General features: G+C 55.3%; 2 protein-coding genes across 4 annotated transcripts; both read right to left on the reverse strand.

Annotated features, from left to right (window-relative positions):
• Positions 1-1,740: 1,740 nt before the first annotated feature.
• Positions 1,741-6,708, reverse strand: IUM83_05190 (the record flags this gene model as incomplete). 3 transcript variants are annotated; one of them, XM_067929313.1, is made up of 1 exon in its annotated part: positions 1,741-6,708. In XM_067929313.1, one exon carries the CDS (start codon positions 6,706-6,708, stop codon positions 1,741-1,743), a length of 4,968 nt encoding a protein of 1,655 aa, XP_067794803.1. The 3 variants fall into 3 exon arrangements, with proteins under 3 accessions (XP_067794803.1, XP_067794804.1, XP_067794802.1); XM_067929312.1 differs by having other exon boundaries at positions 1,741-3,852; XM_067929311.1 differs by having other exon boundaries at positions 1,741-2,559.
• Positions 6,709-6,851: 143 nt separating this feature from the next.
• Positions 6,852-9,194, reverse strand: IUM83_05191 (putative microtubule-associated protein; the record flags this gene model as incomplete). The annotated part of the gene is made up of 5 exons (XM_067929314.1): positions 6,852-7,070; positions 8,044-8,660; positions 8,729-8,807; positions 8,887-9,068; positions 9,137-9,194. 5 exons carry the CDS (start codon positions 9,192-9,194, stop codon positions 6,852-6,854), a joined length of 1,155 nt encoding a protein of 384 aa, XP_067794801.1.
• Between the last annotated feature and the right edge of the window lie 4,908 nt (positions 9,195-14,102).

Genomic DNA, 14,102 nt, shown 5'->3' on the forward strand with positions numbered 1-14,102 from the left:
CAGCTTCAACTTTGGCGATAACATGTTCTTGCGAGATGATCTCGAGCTATCCCCACCCGATCCTGCTGCACCACCAGACTGGCGATATGGACCAACAATGGATATTCATGCCAGGTCACCCTCATCTTAGTCCTTTGCACCTCAAACCGAATGTTAAACGACGCACTCTTCACCTGTGTGCGCTCAAGGGGAGAGGTCCTTGTCCGTAGGAGCAGATGCAGCGTCGACCCGTTTCGAGGATTTCAGGAAGAAATATCCGCCTCCGTCGCTCCAGCTCACTTTCCAATTCACCACTACCAAGACCTATTGTCACCACCACCTACCAAGCGGCACCCATTATTCCTGTTGCGATGCTTCGACTGTCGACTTTCCTCACGCTCACTGCTGTTGCCTTGTCCGCCATGACAACTTTCGCGCACCCGGGCGAGCAGCCTCACACGCGGTCGGCTATGGAACTCGCACAACGACGTCTCTTCCAGACCGACAGTCATCGCTCTCTCCAAGGGTGTAAGGACTCGCCGCAAGCCCGAGAACTGCAGGAGCGTAATGTTGCTCGACGTGCAGCAACGCTCGAGAATCTGCAAGCCCGTCGTCGACTCGGAGGCTACGCTCACGTCTCGCAGACGAAAGGCAGCACCCTCGACCCCACCACGGAACACCAGTCGAACTTGGTAATTAAGGACGTCGCTGACGTGAATGCAAGCGTTCTCTTTGGCAGTGACGTTAAGTGCGTACTCGAGCCTGAGGTGACGGAGGGGCCCTACTACGTCAACGGTGAATTCATCCGCACTGACGTGACCGAGGGCCAAGAAGGCGTCAGTCTCTATGCAGAACTGCAGTTCGTGGACGTCAACACGTGCGAGCCTGTTAACAACCTCTACGTGGACTTCTGGCACTGCAACGCCACTGGGGTGTACTCAGGTGTGGTGGCTAACGGCAACGGTGACACGCCCGATGCTTCCAACATCAACAACACGGCATTCCGTGGGCTTGCACCGACGGATGTCGACGGTCTCGTGACCTTCACATCCAGGTTCCCTGGCCACTACACGGGACGCACCACGCACATTCACGTGCTGGGATCGTACAATGGCACCGTGCTCAAGAACAATACGTACTCGGGCGGGGTAGGAGCTCATGTGGGCCAGCTCTTCTTCGACCAATCTCTCATTTCGGAGGTGGAAGCCACTGGTGTATACGCTACCAACACGCAGGAAATCACGCGCAACGTCGACGACTTCATCTATAACCAGTCCACGGCCACGGGCTTTGACCCCATCATGGAATACACGCTGCTTGGAGACTCTGTGGAAGACGGCATCTTCGCGTGGATTTCGGTGGGTGTAGACATGACCCTCGCCAAGACCGTGAGCGCTGCCTCGACCATCACCGCCAACGGGGGCGTGGCCAATGCGAACAGTATGGTACCTCCGGGCAGCGGGTCAGGATTCCCTCCGGTTGGGAGTGGATCGTGGGGCCCTCCTCCTGACTCGGACGCCACTCAGTCGTAAGGACTGTAGGTACTTGCAAGATTCGTCGCAGACAGTGACGGACTGTCAGTCTGCTGTGAGCTGCGTTATCGGTTTGCTTCTTTCGTTTACAGTTTCCTTTGGTCGTAGTTTCGTGGGTTTAACAAACGTTTCGAGGAAGACAGTGAACGTGTTCATGCATTGAAAATCATCACTCGTTTTGATTTGGTCACCATGATGGTGTGGCTCAGTTCTCTGAGCTGTCTTCTGTTCAAGATCTCTTCTTGCCTACTTTCCATACGAAAAGACTCTTGTCATTGCCGCCGATGGAAACTAGTCGGGAGTCATCGCACGTGAAGGCCACGTTGGCCACGTGCAGGCTGTGTCCAAGCAGTTTATGCTGCTCTGTATGTCTCGAGAGGCTCGGCGTGTTGTAAACGCGTATTTCCCCCTGGTTAGTAGCTGCGACCAGCATCTCCTGCGTATTCGCCTTTGCCAGGGCGTGGACGTGATCGTCGGGCTTTCCCGCGATGTCCCAGACGCCTTGAGCAGCCCACGCAAACAGGCACTTGTGCGACGCCCATGTGGTGTCTGCAGCACTAGCGGCTGACGTGATGTGGCTGCCGTCCATCGTGCTAACGAACAACAACTCGAAGGCGTCACTCGATACTCGTGCCATGCTGCTGTCGTCAGCAAAGTCTAGTCGAGTGGCTCGACCGCTCGGCTTGGAGAACTTGAAGCGCAGAGAGAAGTCATCAAGCGTCGAGTAGAAGTACACGCAGTGATCGGCCGAAGCCAGCGCCAGCAACGTCAGATCCGGCGAAAACGTCATGTCCAAAGCGCTCAGCTTACTGTCTCGGCCTTCGTGCAGCAGCTCGAGCGTCTGACCGTCTAGGACGGCAAATGCGCCGTCCTTATGACTGGTTTTGCTAGTCGTTGCAGACCCTCCATAGCCCACGGCGAGCCATTTGCCGTCCGGAGAGTACGCCACGCTCTGTAGTGCACCATCCAGCGCTGTCTTAGCGATCACGCAGCGCTTCTCTAGATGCCACAGACGCACAGTGTGGTCTCCTCCAGCCGTAACCACCAACTCTGGTCGCAGCGGGTGTGCAGCAAGTCCCTGGAGCTGAACGGTGCGGTCATAATGGCTCTCGGACACGAGGATGGAGTCTCCCGTTAGGCGAGACAACTCAAGCAGCTCAGCTCCTTTGGTACCAAGCAGCAAGCGGTCTTCAGCCACATCCCAGCAAAGCGAGCGCACTGCAGCATCCTGTGGTGCTGGTTTGAGCCCAGACACGTCGAAGTCGGCCAGAGGCGTCAACGCCGCGCGAGCCCAGAGCTTCACATGTCCATCGCGTCCTCCTGTAGCGCAGCCTAGCGACGTCGCGTGGATGGCGTAGACGCTTCCTGTGTGAGCTGGAATCACGCGTGACACGGAACAAGCCTCCCAGGCGTAAAGATGACCCGAAGCACAGCCTGTGACCACGAGTCCGCCCATTGAGGCGCCGCACAGAACTGGCTGGCGCTGCGCTCGAGCACCGAAGATGCCATCCCGGGCTGTGAGAGCGGGTGGCGCCACTTTCCAGAACAAAACGTGGTCGTCGCCTCCTGATACCAACCGACAGCCTCCTGCACTCTGCGGGTCTTCGATGAAGCAGACAAAGAACACCGCGTGGCGAGTTGTGCGTGAGCTCGCAAACAACGCGCCGTCAAACCAGCGGCCCGAAGCCGACCGATACACAGCTAACGAGTGGAATTCATCCTGACCCACAGCGGCGAGTAGCTTTCCGTCGGGAGAGCTGAAGGATACAGCGGTCACCGCTTTACTGTGGAAGGCGCTGAGCTCCACCACCCGCGTGCAAGTGGCCGGCTCCCAGACGTGAATACGTGGTCGCTCGTGAGCAAAGTTTTGAGCGCAAATTTCTCCTGATGCTACAAAAGCTCCGCACGGAGATGCAGCAACGGACAGTATAGGGCGTGTGTGTCCCGTGTAGAACTGCTGCCGGTGCTCGCGTCGGTCGTAGCTCACACCAACACAACCCGTCGGGTAAACAATCCGCTTTGGCCGAGCGTACGCGCTGTTCTGACGAGCATCGTGTGAACGCAAGCCGAAAACGTGTTCCAGCTCAAATGTGCACTGGCCAGCAACTCCGTCAGCTTCACTCGGTTCTTGCACGTCACCCGACGGCGGCAAAATGGCGCTGACGAATGGTTTCACCTCGCTTTGGGCGCCTCCACCATCGTTCACGAATGCCTCAGGCAAGAAGCGTCCTTCAGCCTCCAGGTCTGCGTCGTCCTCAGGGTCCTTCACAATACTCGCATTTCCATTAGTTGACACATCCCCGCTACCCCCAGTGCCGTGAAGTCGTCTCCATTGAAACATACAGCGGTCCGAGCGACCGATGCTGAGGCAAATTGCCCCGCCAGCTCCCGAGAAACCCAATTGAGCAACGGCACCGCTGTGTCCATAGTACGGCTTGGCACCAGCTCCTTGTACAAAACTCGGATACTTGAGTATGCTGATAACTCCGTGAGAGTTCCCTGCAGCGAGAATGGCATTGCTACCTTGGTAGGGAGCACCGGGAAGCGAACAAGCACAGCAAGTGATCTCCCGCTTCACGGCGTCACCAAGACCTGTAGGGGCCACTGGCCAAACGCCTTGGTTAGACCAGTTGTAGATAGTGCTGCACGTGTCCCAGATATGGTTGCGAAGTGCAGTGGCGCTTGCCACGTGCGAGCCCGTGGTGACATCCGCAAAATAAAGCTCGAAGCCTCGGCAATTGCTGCGAACGTATTGCGAGTCGCTGGCCACGTCAAGGTGCGTGACTGGAGCTTTGTGCTTCGAGAAAACGGCACGCTTGGTGTAGTTGCTTGGTACATCGTAGATGTACACGGAACCGTCTAACGCCCCGCAGACTAGCGACTGACCATCAGGAGAGAAGCGCAAAACTGTCACGGACTGCTTTGTATCACGAGTTTCGTACACGAGCTCCACACTTTGTCCGCGATCTTCAAACACCAACATGCTGCCGTCTTTCTTGTGACGTCTTCCGGTCCCACCGCTCCCCAAACCAACAGCAATGAAGTCTCCGTCCGGAGAGTATGCGCAAGCGCGACTACTTGTGTCGAGCTTGCTGGAAATCACCACGATGTGATGAGCTAAGTCCCAAATACGAAGCACGCCGTCGTCTCCAGTAGTGCAGCCTCGAAACTTGGAATGGCACACGCTCAGTCCATGTAGTTCGCCTCGTGCATGGGTCTCTAATGATGTCACAGGGGTACCATCGGGTGTTTTCATACCCACCGGAGTACCATGGAGCGACGAAAGAAGATGAATGCTGCTTCCCCGGGTGCCTACCAGTAACGTCTCCCGCGTTGAGTCCCAGAAAACACTTCGTATTGCATGGTGGGCTGTGTTGAACTCGCCGAACTCAGCCAGACACTCCAAGTCGGCGCTCCACAGCTTTACGAGGCCGTCTTGTCCGCCACTTGCAATTCCTCCTGAGGCTGCCGAGGAACAGTACAAGGCTGCCACCCCTCGCGTATGCGCTGGTACAATACTGGAGAGTTCGGTGCCCTTGAAGCGATACAAATCTCCACTGACTGTACCTGCGATTGCATCCTTGCCGCAGCACACCACGCTCAAGAAAGAAGGAGGCGAGCCTCCTTGTCGACCTTTACGTCCAAGTAGCGCGTCTTTCTTGACGAGGGTCTGTCCTGCCGCTAAGCGCCAAAAGCATGCTGACTTAATGCCCACAGTCACGATCACGACGGGAATTATTGGAACTTCTGTCGGGACGATCGAGTCTTCTGTGACTTGTGCAGCGCCTTTAGTAGCAGGTTCCTGCTGAAAGCTCATACCGAGTATACGGCCTACTGATGTCGTGCTTGCATGCGCTAGTAACGTCCCACTTCGCCAGTCATAAAGGGCGAGTGAATTGCGATCGTCTAGTCCAATACTTGCCAGCAGGTTTCCTGCTGAGTTAAATCGCAGCTCAGCGATACCATGGCGATTAAATCCCCGTAGAGATGCCAGTACCTCCAGCGAATCGATGCGCCACACATGAATGACTGGGAGGCGACCCATTTGTCCGGATGCTGCAACCTCCAGTGCTGCGTTGCTTGGTTTACCGCTTTGACCAAAATGCGTAGCGAGACTCGTGACTTCGTCCGTGTGTTGCTTAAAGTGACGCTGCAACCAGAGCTTGCTGTCGAGTACCACCACGACGTTCGCTGCAGGATAGATCATTAAGCTCTTGGTACGCGTCAGGAAAAGGTTATTGCGAACATCGTGGCAACGATATCCGTAGACCCACTCGAGCTCAAAGCTGTCACTAGGCACGGTTGAGAGTTCCAAGTCACCTTCATCTGGAGCCTCTGATGGCGGTACGCTACTGCTGACCCATGGCTTGGACGGAGGTGGAGCTGAAGCGATAGGTGGAGTTGAGCTGGACTTTGGTGCTTCTCCTTCTGCCGCGACTTCCTCATCTTCCTGGTTGATGGTCGGATCCTGCAATCTTTCTGCCAGAAGCTCAAGCGCAAAGTCCCCGATACTAACTGCCTCGTCGAAGGTGGAGCGCTCTGTTCCATGACTAACCTCCCGCTCATCGTCAGACGTAGCTGCTACATCATCGCCGTCACCATTCGCTGTCATTCCTCCGTCAACGTCCGTTTCTTCACGCTCAACGCGCCATTGATAAATGCACCGCTCGTCCCGTGCAGTAGCCACGACGTAGTTACCATCAGCCGTGAAGCGTACCGTGGAGACGACGCTGGCGGCACCCCGCGCAACCTGGCACAACGACTCGGGATTTACGCATGGATACCGAAAGAGGCGCAACGAACCGAAGGTATCACCCGAAACGAGCATCGGATTCTCTGCGCCCGGAGAGCGATCGACAGCCGAGATTTCGTAAGCCTGCATCTTTCGAGTCGGCCAAGCACCTTGAACGCCCCATCCGTACGGACAAGAACATGACAGCCACTCAACGTCCTTCAACGTAGCCACGCGTGTGATTTCAACACCCGAGGAACTTTCAAAAAATACCATCTCGCCTCGGTTCTGTGCGTTGGCCATGATATACTCACCTGTCGTCGAGAAGTCGAAGGTGTTGATCACAACACCAGCATCCCGTGCACGACATTTACCCTTAGATGCCCAGTCTTCCGTGTGATACGAGTAGATGCAGTTATCGCTGGACCCCACAGCCAGAGTGAGGCCGTCACCAGAGAATCGCATCGTTCGGATTGGTCTCTTCGAGTCTTTGGCCTCAAACTTCACGGCAAGCGAGGACTCCGCCAACACTGCGAAGGCACCTTGCTTATTTGCGTTCACCAGCTTGGGTTGTTGTCGCCGATACCACGCCAATAAATCCGGGTCTGTCATTGTTGGGGTTTCTTCTTCCTCTTCTTCTGCGCCTTGGCCCACAGCAATGCTCGAACCGTCGGGAGAGTACGCACAGGCTCGAGCAGGGGCGTCGAGGGAGGTAATGCGAAGTTGACGGTGCGCAGAGAGATCCCACACACGAACGGTACGATCATCGCCAACCGAGCAGCATTCACGCCGCAGTGGATGCATTGCGAGTCCGTGAAGCTGGAACGCTGAGTGTCCGCAGACCACAGGGCCAAAGTGCAAATTGGAGCCGTCACTTGATGCAATCTCGAAAATCTCTGCACCTGCAGTGGCAATTAGCAACTTTGCGCCGCCATCGGGAGAAGCCACGAGACTGCGAACCCGGGGGGCAGAGGTACCCAGTGCCACCAAGTCAAACTGAGCGCCTGGCTCGAGTCTTCGACTCCAAATTCTTACTTTGCCATCCTTACCGCCGCTGAGAACGCCACCACCGAAAGCAAATAGAGTTGTTACTGCCGCCGCATGCGCGTACAATACACGTACACAGTTGCGTCCTTCAAATAGCAGCATTTGGCCACGAGCAGTGCCTGCAATGGCACCACTGCCCTGTGCATCGCCTGGGAGTGCCGCCAAACTCAGGATTGTCTGCACTTTTGCCTTGCGTCCTAGTACTCCGGGCATTCGAGCGAAGAGAGCGTGGGGGCTTACATATCGTGCATCACGTTCACGTGTCCAGAAGAACAAATGGCGCCGTCCACCCGTCATGAACTGTGACTGTCCTGACGGTCCATTTAGCACAGCTAGCGCATGCACAGGTTCTCGCCCGCCGCGACCTGCAAAAATTAGCTCGGCTGGTTTGCTCCAGTCCGCGGTCTCACCGCTTTCTCCGGCTTGGGGTACTACCTTCTCCCATTGATAAACGGCAACGCAGTGGAAGTCGTCTTGACCGACAGTGACGAGAGTTCGACCATTTGGCATCCACGCCAAATGGGACACACCACGATGGTGAAAGCCACGAAGAACGCTCAGCACCCCACCCCCACCTCCAGCACCACTCTCACTCAGCGTCTGCGTAGACCAAACCACAATTTTCGGTAACAAAGCGGCTTCAGCTGTAGCAATCACGCGGCGATCCGTTGGGTGGACAGCTAAAGCTTGCACAAGTCCCGAGTGATGGCACGCAAATCGTTGCCGGTGCGCTACGGTATCGTAGACGATTACCACACTTCCTGCAGGGTAGACGGCCTCGGCAGGAGAAACATAGTGCACGATGTTGCGCAGGTCACTGTTAAAACCGTAAACCCACTCGAGCTCAAGGCTGGCGGCTGGCATCCGAGGATCAATCGTCGGTGGTGCACTGGGCGTCGCATTTACCACTGCGAGCTGCCATGGACGCCTTGTCAGCATCTTGTCCGTCGTGAAGTCCGGTGCCGTTGCATCATGCGGAAGACTTGCGTCTCTCTTTCTCGCTGTAGCTTCGTCGTCAAGTGCTGAAGGTACCAAAAGTCCCGCAGCAGCTTCGCGTTCTGCGTCGCTGTCATCTCCGTCCTGTTCGTCCACATACTCAGCGGGGCAGTCGAAGTAGTCGACCCACGAGGTCACCTCCGGCGTCGTCTCCGCGAAGCGCAAGAACTCTGGCAGCGACAGGAACTCGTCACCACCAGGCTTTTGGGCCTTCTGGAAGGCATACTGCGCCAAGTCCTCAAGGACGAGCTCCGTCGGACACGCCACGCCTACACACAGCTTGCACAGGCCCGTCAACGTGGACTTGAAGGCCAACGTGAGCTCGTCCAGCGACAACTGCCCCGTCTCGTTAAAGTCGTAGCAGTTGTACACGACTGCAGCAACACAACAGCGTCAGTCAGTCGCCTCAACATGACCGCACACGCATGACCATCAAGCCTACACGTGAGTTTCTGAGAGATCGGCATGGCGGACATCATGGCCATCGTGCCGAGGAACTCGAGAGCGTCCACCAGCCCGTTCTAGGCACGACCAGCGACGGAAAACAATGCACAATCATCAGTAGCTGACAGATAGCGTTGACATGTGTGTGGCCTGCACCTCGTCCGTGTCCAGCGCCGTGAAGAGCGCGGCGCTGAGCTGGTCCATCTCGCTGCGCGCGTGGATCTCGAGCGTCTGCTGCATGGAGCGGCAGATCTCCACCAGCTCGTCCTGGTTGAGGCCGAAGCCCTCGGCCACGTCGTTGAAGCACTCCCAGAGCTTGTTCACGTCCCGCTCCGAGGCTGCAGAACGAGCAGGTTGAGTCGCTTAGGGCGGCGAGAGCACGCGAGCAGATGCAGTAAATGCGCACCGTTCAAGAAGGAGGTCGTGGCTTTCAGATACGCCGCCTTGCCCTGGAGCTGCCCCATGGCGTCCAGGTGTGTCAATGGTCAAGTGATCTTCAACGGTCGCGGATCCATGGGTGTAGCCATGTACGGCATAAAAGCGAGACTTTTTACAAAACCGAACTTTAACGGGTATTTGGAATTCTTAAGCATGCTCGAACAGACACGTTCTGTACAATCATCGTTATACGGTTCGTCAGGATTCGCACCGTTCAATTAGAAGTAGCTCGATAATTTTGCTTCGATGACACAACAATGAACAATTCAGCACGCAAACTCGAATTGCAAGTAATAACGGCGATAACTGGAATCGGTTGGCACTACATGTAGACCCCGAATCCTTAGCGTTGCCAATAACTCCATTTTCCCTAGTGCAAAATGGAGAGCAATCCGCCCAGAATTGTCTCGAACGTGAACTTGCAGCTTGACATCTCGCCGTCGCAGCAACTTCGTGGCAACCTTGATTTGTTCATTTATGACGGCGTGGTGCAGTGCGATTCTGCCGCACGAATCTCGTTCTATCGCACAAACCCCCTGACAATTAATAAACACTCGAATTTGCTCTCGATCGCCGCTGGCGCACGCTTCGTGTAGCTTTGGGAAACTTCGGTTGCGCTCGAAGACCAGCTGCCGACATTAGTTTCCCGGAAATGTAGCCATGTTGAACGGTGGTTGGTCGTCGATGAGAAAGAGGCGATCGTTCGACACGTCTCAACGCTGCTGGAGCGCGAGCAACTGGCGCTTGCAGGCTGGTACGCGCGATCCAAGTGCTCGCAGTCGTGCAGGACCTGCGGGGTAGCCATTTGGTTCGGTGTGTGCGCTGCGCCATTTCGAACTTAAGGTCGAAGCCTCCATCAACGCACGATCACAAGAACAAGAGCATTTCCCCTCAAAGCAAGAGCGTAAGAGCGCCTGACACATGATTCTGGATCTTATTAAATCGGTTGCTGCTTCGTCCAATTAGATCTATATAGTTTCTATTTGCTCAGTCGTCCTGCTGCACTGGTCCACTAATGTGCGTAGTGAGTCTTTGCTGACTCCGTGTGAGGTGCTCGCCGGCAATGAAGAGGCCGGATCATATTGTAGCCCGAAGGGTTTCTCTGATGTGGACAGAATCCAGATTGGCCGACACATCGATCCAACGTCCAGTAAGCGATTGATGACTTCAATCGGCACCACTCGGATGGATGCAGACCGGTTGTGGAAAGTCCCAAAACTTCAATACTGGTTACCGGCTTCAGTTTACCGGCTTCAGTTTACCGGCTTCAGTTTTACTGGAGCCAGTTACCGGACGCCTAATTAATGTGTGTTGGGCTGGCCACAGCACTCCCTCCGGGGCCACTGCTATCCCAGTATAAGATTATATTATATTCGTTGACGTCATAGCATATTGGGGACCTTGGCGACAGGGATCGGAAAAAATAAATTGGTCTGGTTGCAATACGGCGAACGGCAACGCCAAATTGCGAGCAACAAGTGTATTGCAATATCATATTGCAATTCGACATGAAATGTCAAATTGCTACACGAGTCTATCCTGACGGAGAACCGGTTGGAGTGGAGCTACTGCTCGCTGTGAAAGAACAGAAGTGAGTCGCGCCAGCTGTGACCGCTGCGAAAAGGAGCATCAACCAGCTTTAGCGGCTATATCGGGAATCCTATTCGGGGGAAATTGTTAGCGGTTAAAGATGTGTTTAGGTTCATCTGTTAGGCATTGCAGTAGCAGATTTCAAGAGGGAAGCGTTGCGCCCCCTCTTCCAACTGCAGTACCCAAATGCAAAATGGAACTATATAACAACCCCCAGGTTTCCAAAAATACGTGCAAATCTATTTTTCCAACTTCTGCTTGGCGGTTTCGAAGTTCAAAGCTTGCACATGAATGTCACATGTGTGCAGTGTCGTGTAGGAATTCACGATTTCACGAGTCCTCGTCCCTCGGCCTCGACAAATGGGACGAGTCCTATCAACAACGCACGCTTCCTTCGACGGGTCGGCGAAGATTGTTGGGATTAAACCCGAAGACCAGGTCCGATCCCTTAAACCGGGCTGGAAATATGCCTCGTGGCAAGTATCGGTCAGGCAGGTAGAGCCCACACAAAGGCACCGCCAGTCACGAACAACGCTAAACCCACTGTAGTCGCTCAGAAAGGAAGGGTACCGGGCCGGTCAAGGCCTTTGACAGGGATGCCGAGATGAAACCTCGGCCAATGGATCAAATACACTGGGGGCCACACCACGCACCCAGGACAACGTACAAACGTACAGGGAGGGCTCTCCACCTCCCAAAACTCGGCCACTACTCACTCTTGGCCTTACCAGGGCGAACTCTCGGTCAGTGTACCTTACGTTCACCGGCAGACATACCCCGCGTCTATCCAGACCCTACAGCTAAGCTAGCTAGACTTACCGTATACGGACTTGACCCTGATGGCTTGGGGGAGATATTGTGCTTTGATCTAATAGTTACAGGCGGTGAGCCTCGACTATAACTAATCCCTGATTCTATACAAATACCTAATATAGACCGAGCTTTCGGTCTGATCCAACAACCGGACGAGCCTTCATCTTAAGTTCGGATTCCTAATAAGAGGCAAAAGGCGTATCGATTATGACTATCGGGAGAGCTCGGCAGGGATTTATTAGGACCCGCCGAGCTCCGCAGTCACTAAATAGCTTCCTGTCACTCTGGCGCGGTAAATGTGAGTAACAAATAGGAGACCTCGGTCACCTTTCTCCAAAACCTCGATGCCGTTAGACCTCGGCCTGGCGCCCTTGCTCCGCAGTCAAAACCCAATCTCACAGCAGTTAAAATTCCCTAACTGGTGAAATGGACCATACTCAGGGGGAGGGGGGGGCTAGCGGTAGGTGGGTAAAAATTCCAAAAACAATGTCAGGGCCAGGGGTGGGTGGGTAAAACTGGGGGAGTCCCAAAATGTGAGGTGGAGAGTCGAGAATAGGGGGTCGAGTTCAGGTTGACGGGGTTGCAAACGGGGGGGGGGCTCCACGATTTGACAAAAATGTGTGCGCGTGGTGCTGCTGTAGGTCCTGGTTTTGTCGTCAGAACCTTTGCGATATTCTAGATACATCTCCAGTGTGGGCTTCTCAGCCGTAGCATCTCCTCATGCTTACGGTAATGTCGATGCGGATATGGGCAGTGTGGGCAATAACTGATATTCTTGAACTTGTATATGCCTTTGTGAGTGTTTATGGCAAATCTTTTTTTCTTCTTCTGCGTTGTGCGTGGAACGATGCGCAGGCGAGCGTTGATGAGACGAGAAGCGTGGTTAGCAGGAAGACGACGCAAAGGCACACACGTGCTTCCAACGGAGCAAATTTGGAATTGAGGAGGAGAAAGCCTTGAAGGCGCCCACCTCTTCTGTGTTAGCTGAAACCTACTATACACCAACGGGTTCAAGTAAGCGTGTCCAGCATACAAACAACCAAAGCCTACCTTAGACGTCCCAGGCGCATACCGTATAGCCAGCTACGCTGGAGCGGAGGCAGGATTATGACCACCTACCGGCAATGGACAGCTCGGATCAAGGCGTGCGGAGCAAAGACGGGGCCTCACCGGGAATCGAACCCGGGACCTCTCGCACCCGAAGCGAGAATCATACCACTAGACCACGAGGCCACTCCAAACAGACCTAACCGCACACAAACTAAAAAACGCACTCACGCAAACACACGCCACACATTCGACGCATACGCACATCCACAGCACCCACCGCATCTACCGCTACCTGCTCCTACCCTCCGATACTCAACGCCGCGCGAATTGCCGTCGCGGCGGACACTGCAACATGGCCAACGTTCACACCTATCAGTGCTCGAAATACACCGATCATGGATGAGACCAGCCGATTCGCCGCAAGCCAGAGGCGGTGGGCTTCCCTCCGTGTGCTCCGATGGGTCCTCGACACGAAGCTTGGGTCACTGCACCAGTGCCAACATACCGCCAAAAGCAGTAGGTTTCTGGGCTCGAACCGCCATCTTTGACGTAACCAGTGGTCTGGTCGGCGTCCAGGCACGCAGAGGTGGCGGCTGGCTGCAGCAGGGCTGTGGCGCGGCAAAACCGACGCCGGCAATGAACAGCTCGGATCAAGGCGTGCGGAGCAAAGACGGGGCCTCACCGGGAATCGAACCCGGGACCTCTCGCACCCGAAGCGAGAATCATACCACTAGACCACGAGGCCACTCCAAACAGACCTAACCGCACACAAACTAAAAAACGCACTCACGCAAACACACGCCACACATTCGACGCATACGCACATCCACAGCACCCACCGCATCTACCGCTACCTGCTCCTACCCTCCGATACTCAACGCCGCGCGAATTGCCGTCGCGGCGGACACTGCAACATGGCCAACGTTCACACCTATCAGTGCTCGAAATACACCGATCATGGATGAGACCAGCCGATTCGCCGCAAGCCAGAGGCGGTGGGCTTCCCTCCGTGTGCTCCGATGGGTCCTCGACACGAAGCTTGGGTCACTGCACCAGTGCCAACATACCGCCAAAAGCAGTAGGTTTCTGGGCTCGAACCGCCATCTTTGACGTAACCAGTGGTCTGGTCGGCGTCCAGGCACGCAGAGGTGGCGGCTGGCTGCAGCAGGGCTGTGGCGCGGCAAAACCGACGCCGGCAATGAACAGCTCGGATCAAGGCGTGCGGAGCAAAGACGGGGCCTCACCGGGAATCGAACCCGGGACCTCTCGCACCCGAAGCGAGAATCATACCACTAGACCACGAGGCCACTCCAAACAGACCTAACCGCACACAAACTAAAAAACGCACTCACGCAAACACACGCCACACATTCGACGCATACGCACATCCACAGCACCCACCGCATCTACCGCTACCTGCTCCTACCCTCCGATACTCAACGCCGCGCGAATTGCCGTCGCGGCGGACACTGCAACATGGC

The sequence above is a fragment of the Phytophthora cinnamomi genome, assembly GCF_018691715.1.
Source record: "Phytophthora cinnamomi strain GKB4 chromosome Unknown Contig23, whole genome shotgun sequence".
Lineage (NCBI taxonomy): Eukaryota > Oomycota > Peronosporomycetes > Peronosporales > Peronosporaceae > Phytophthora > Phytophthora cinnamomi.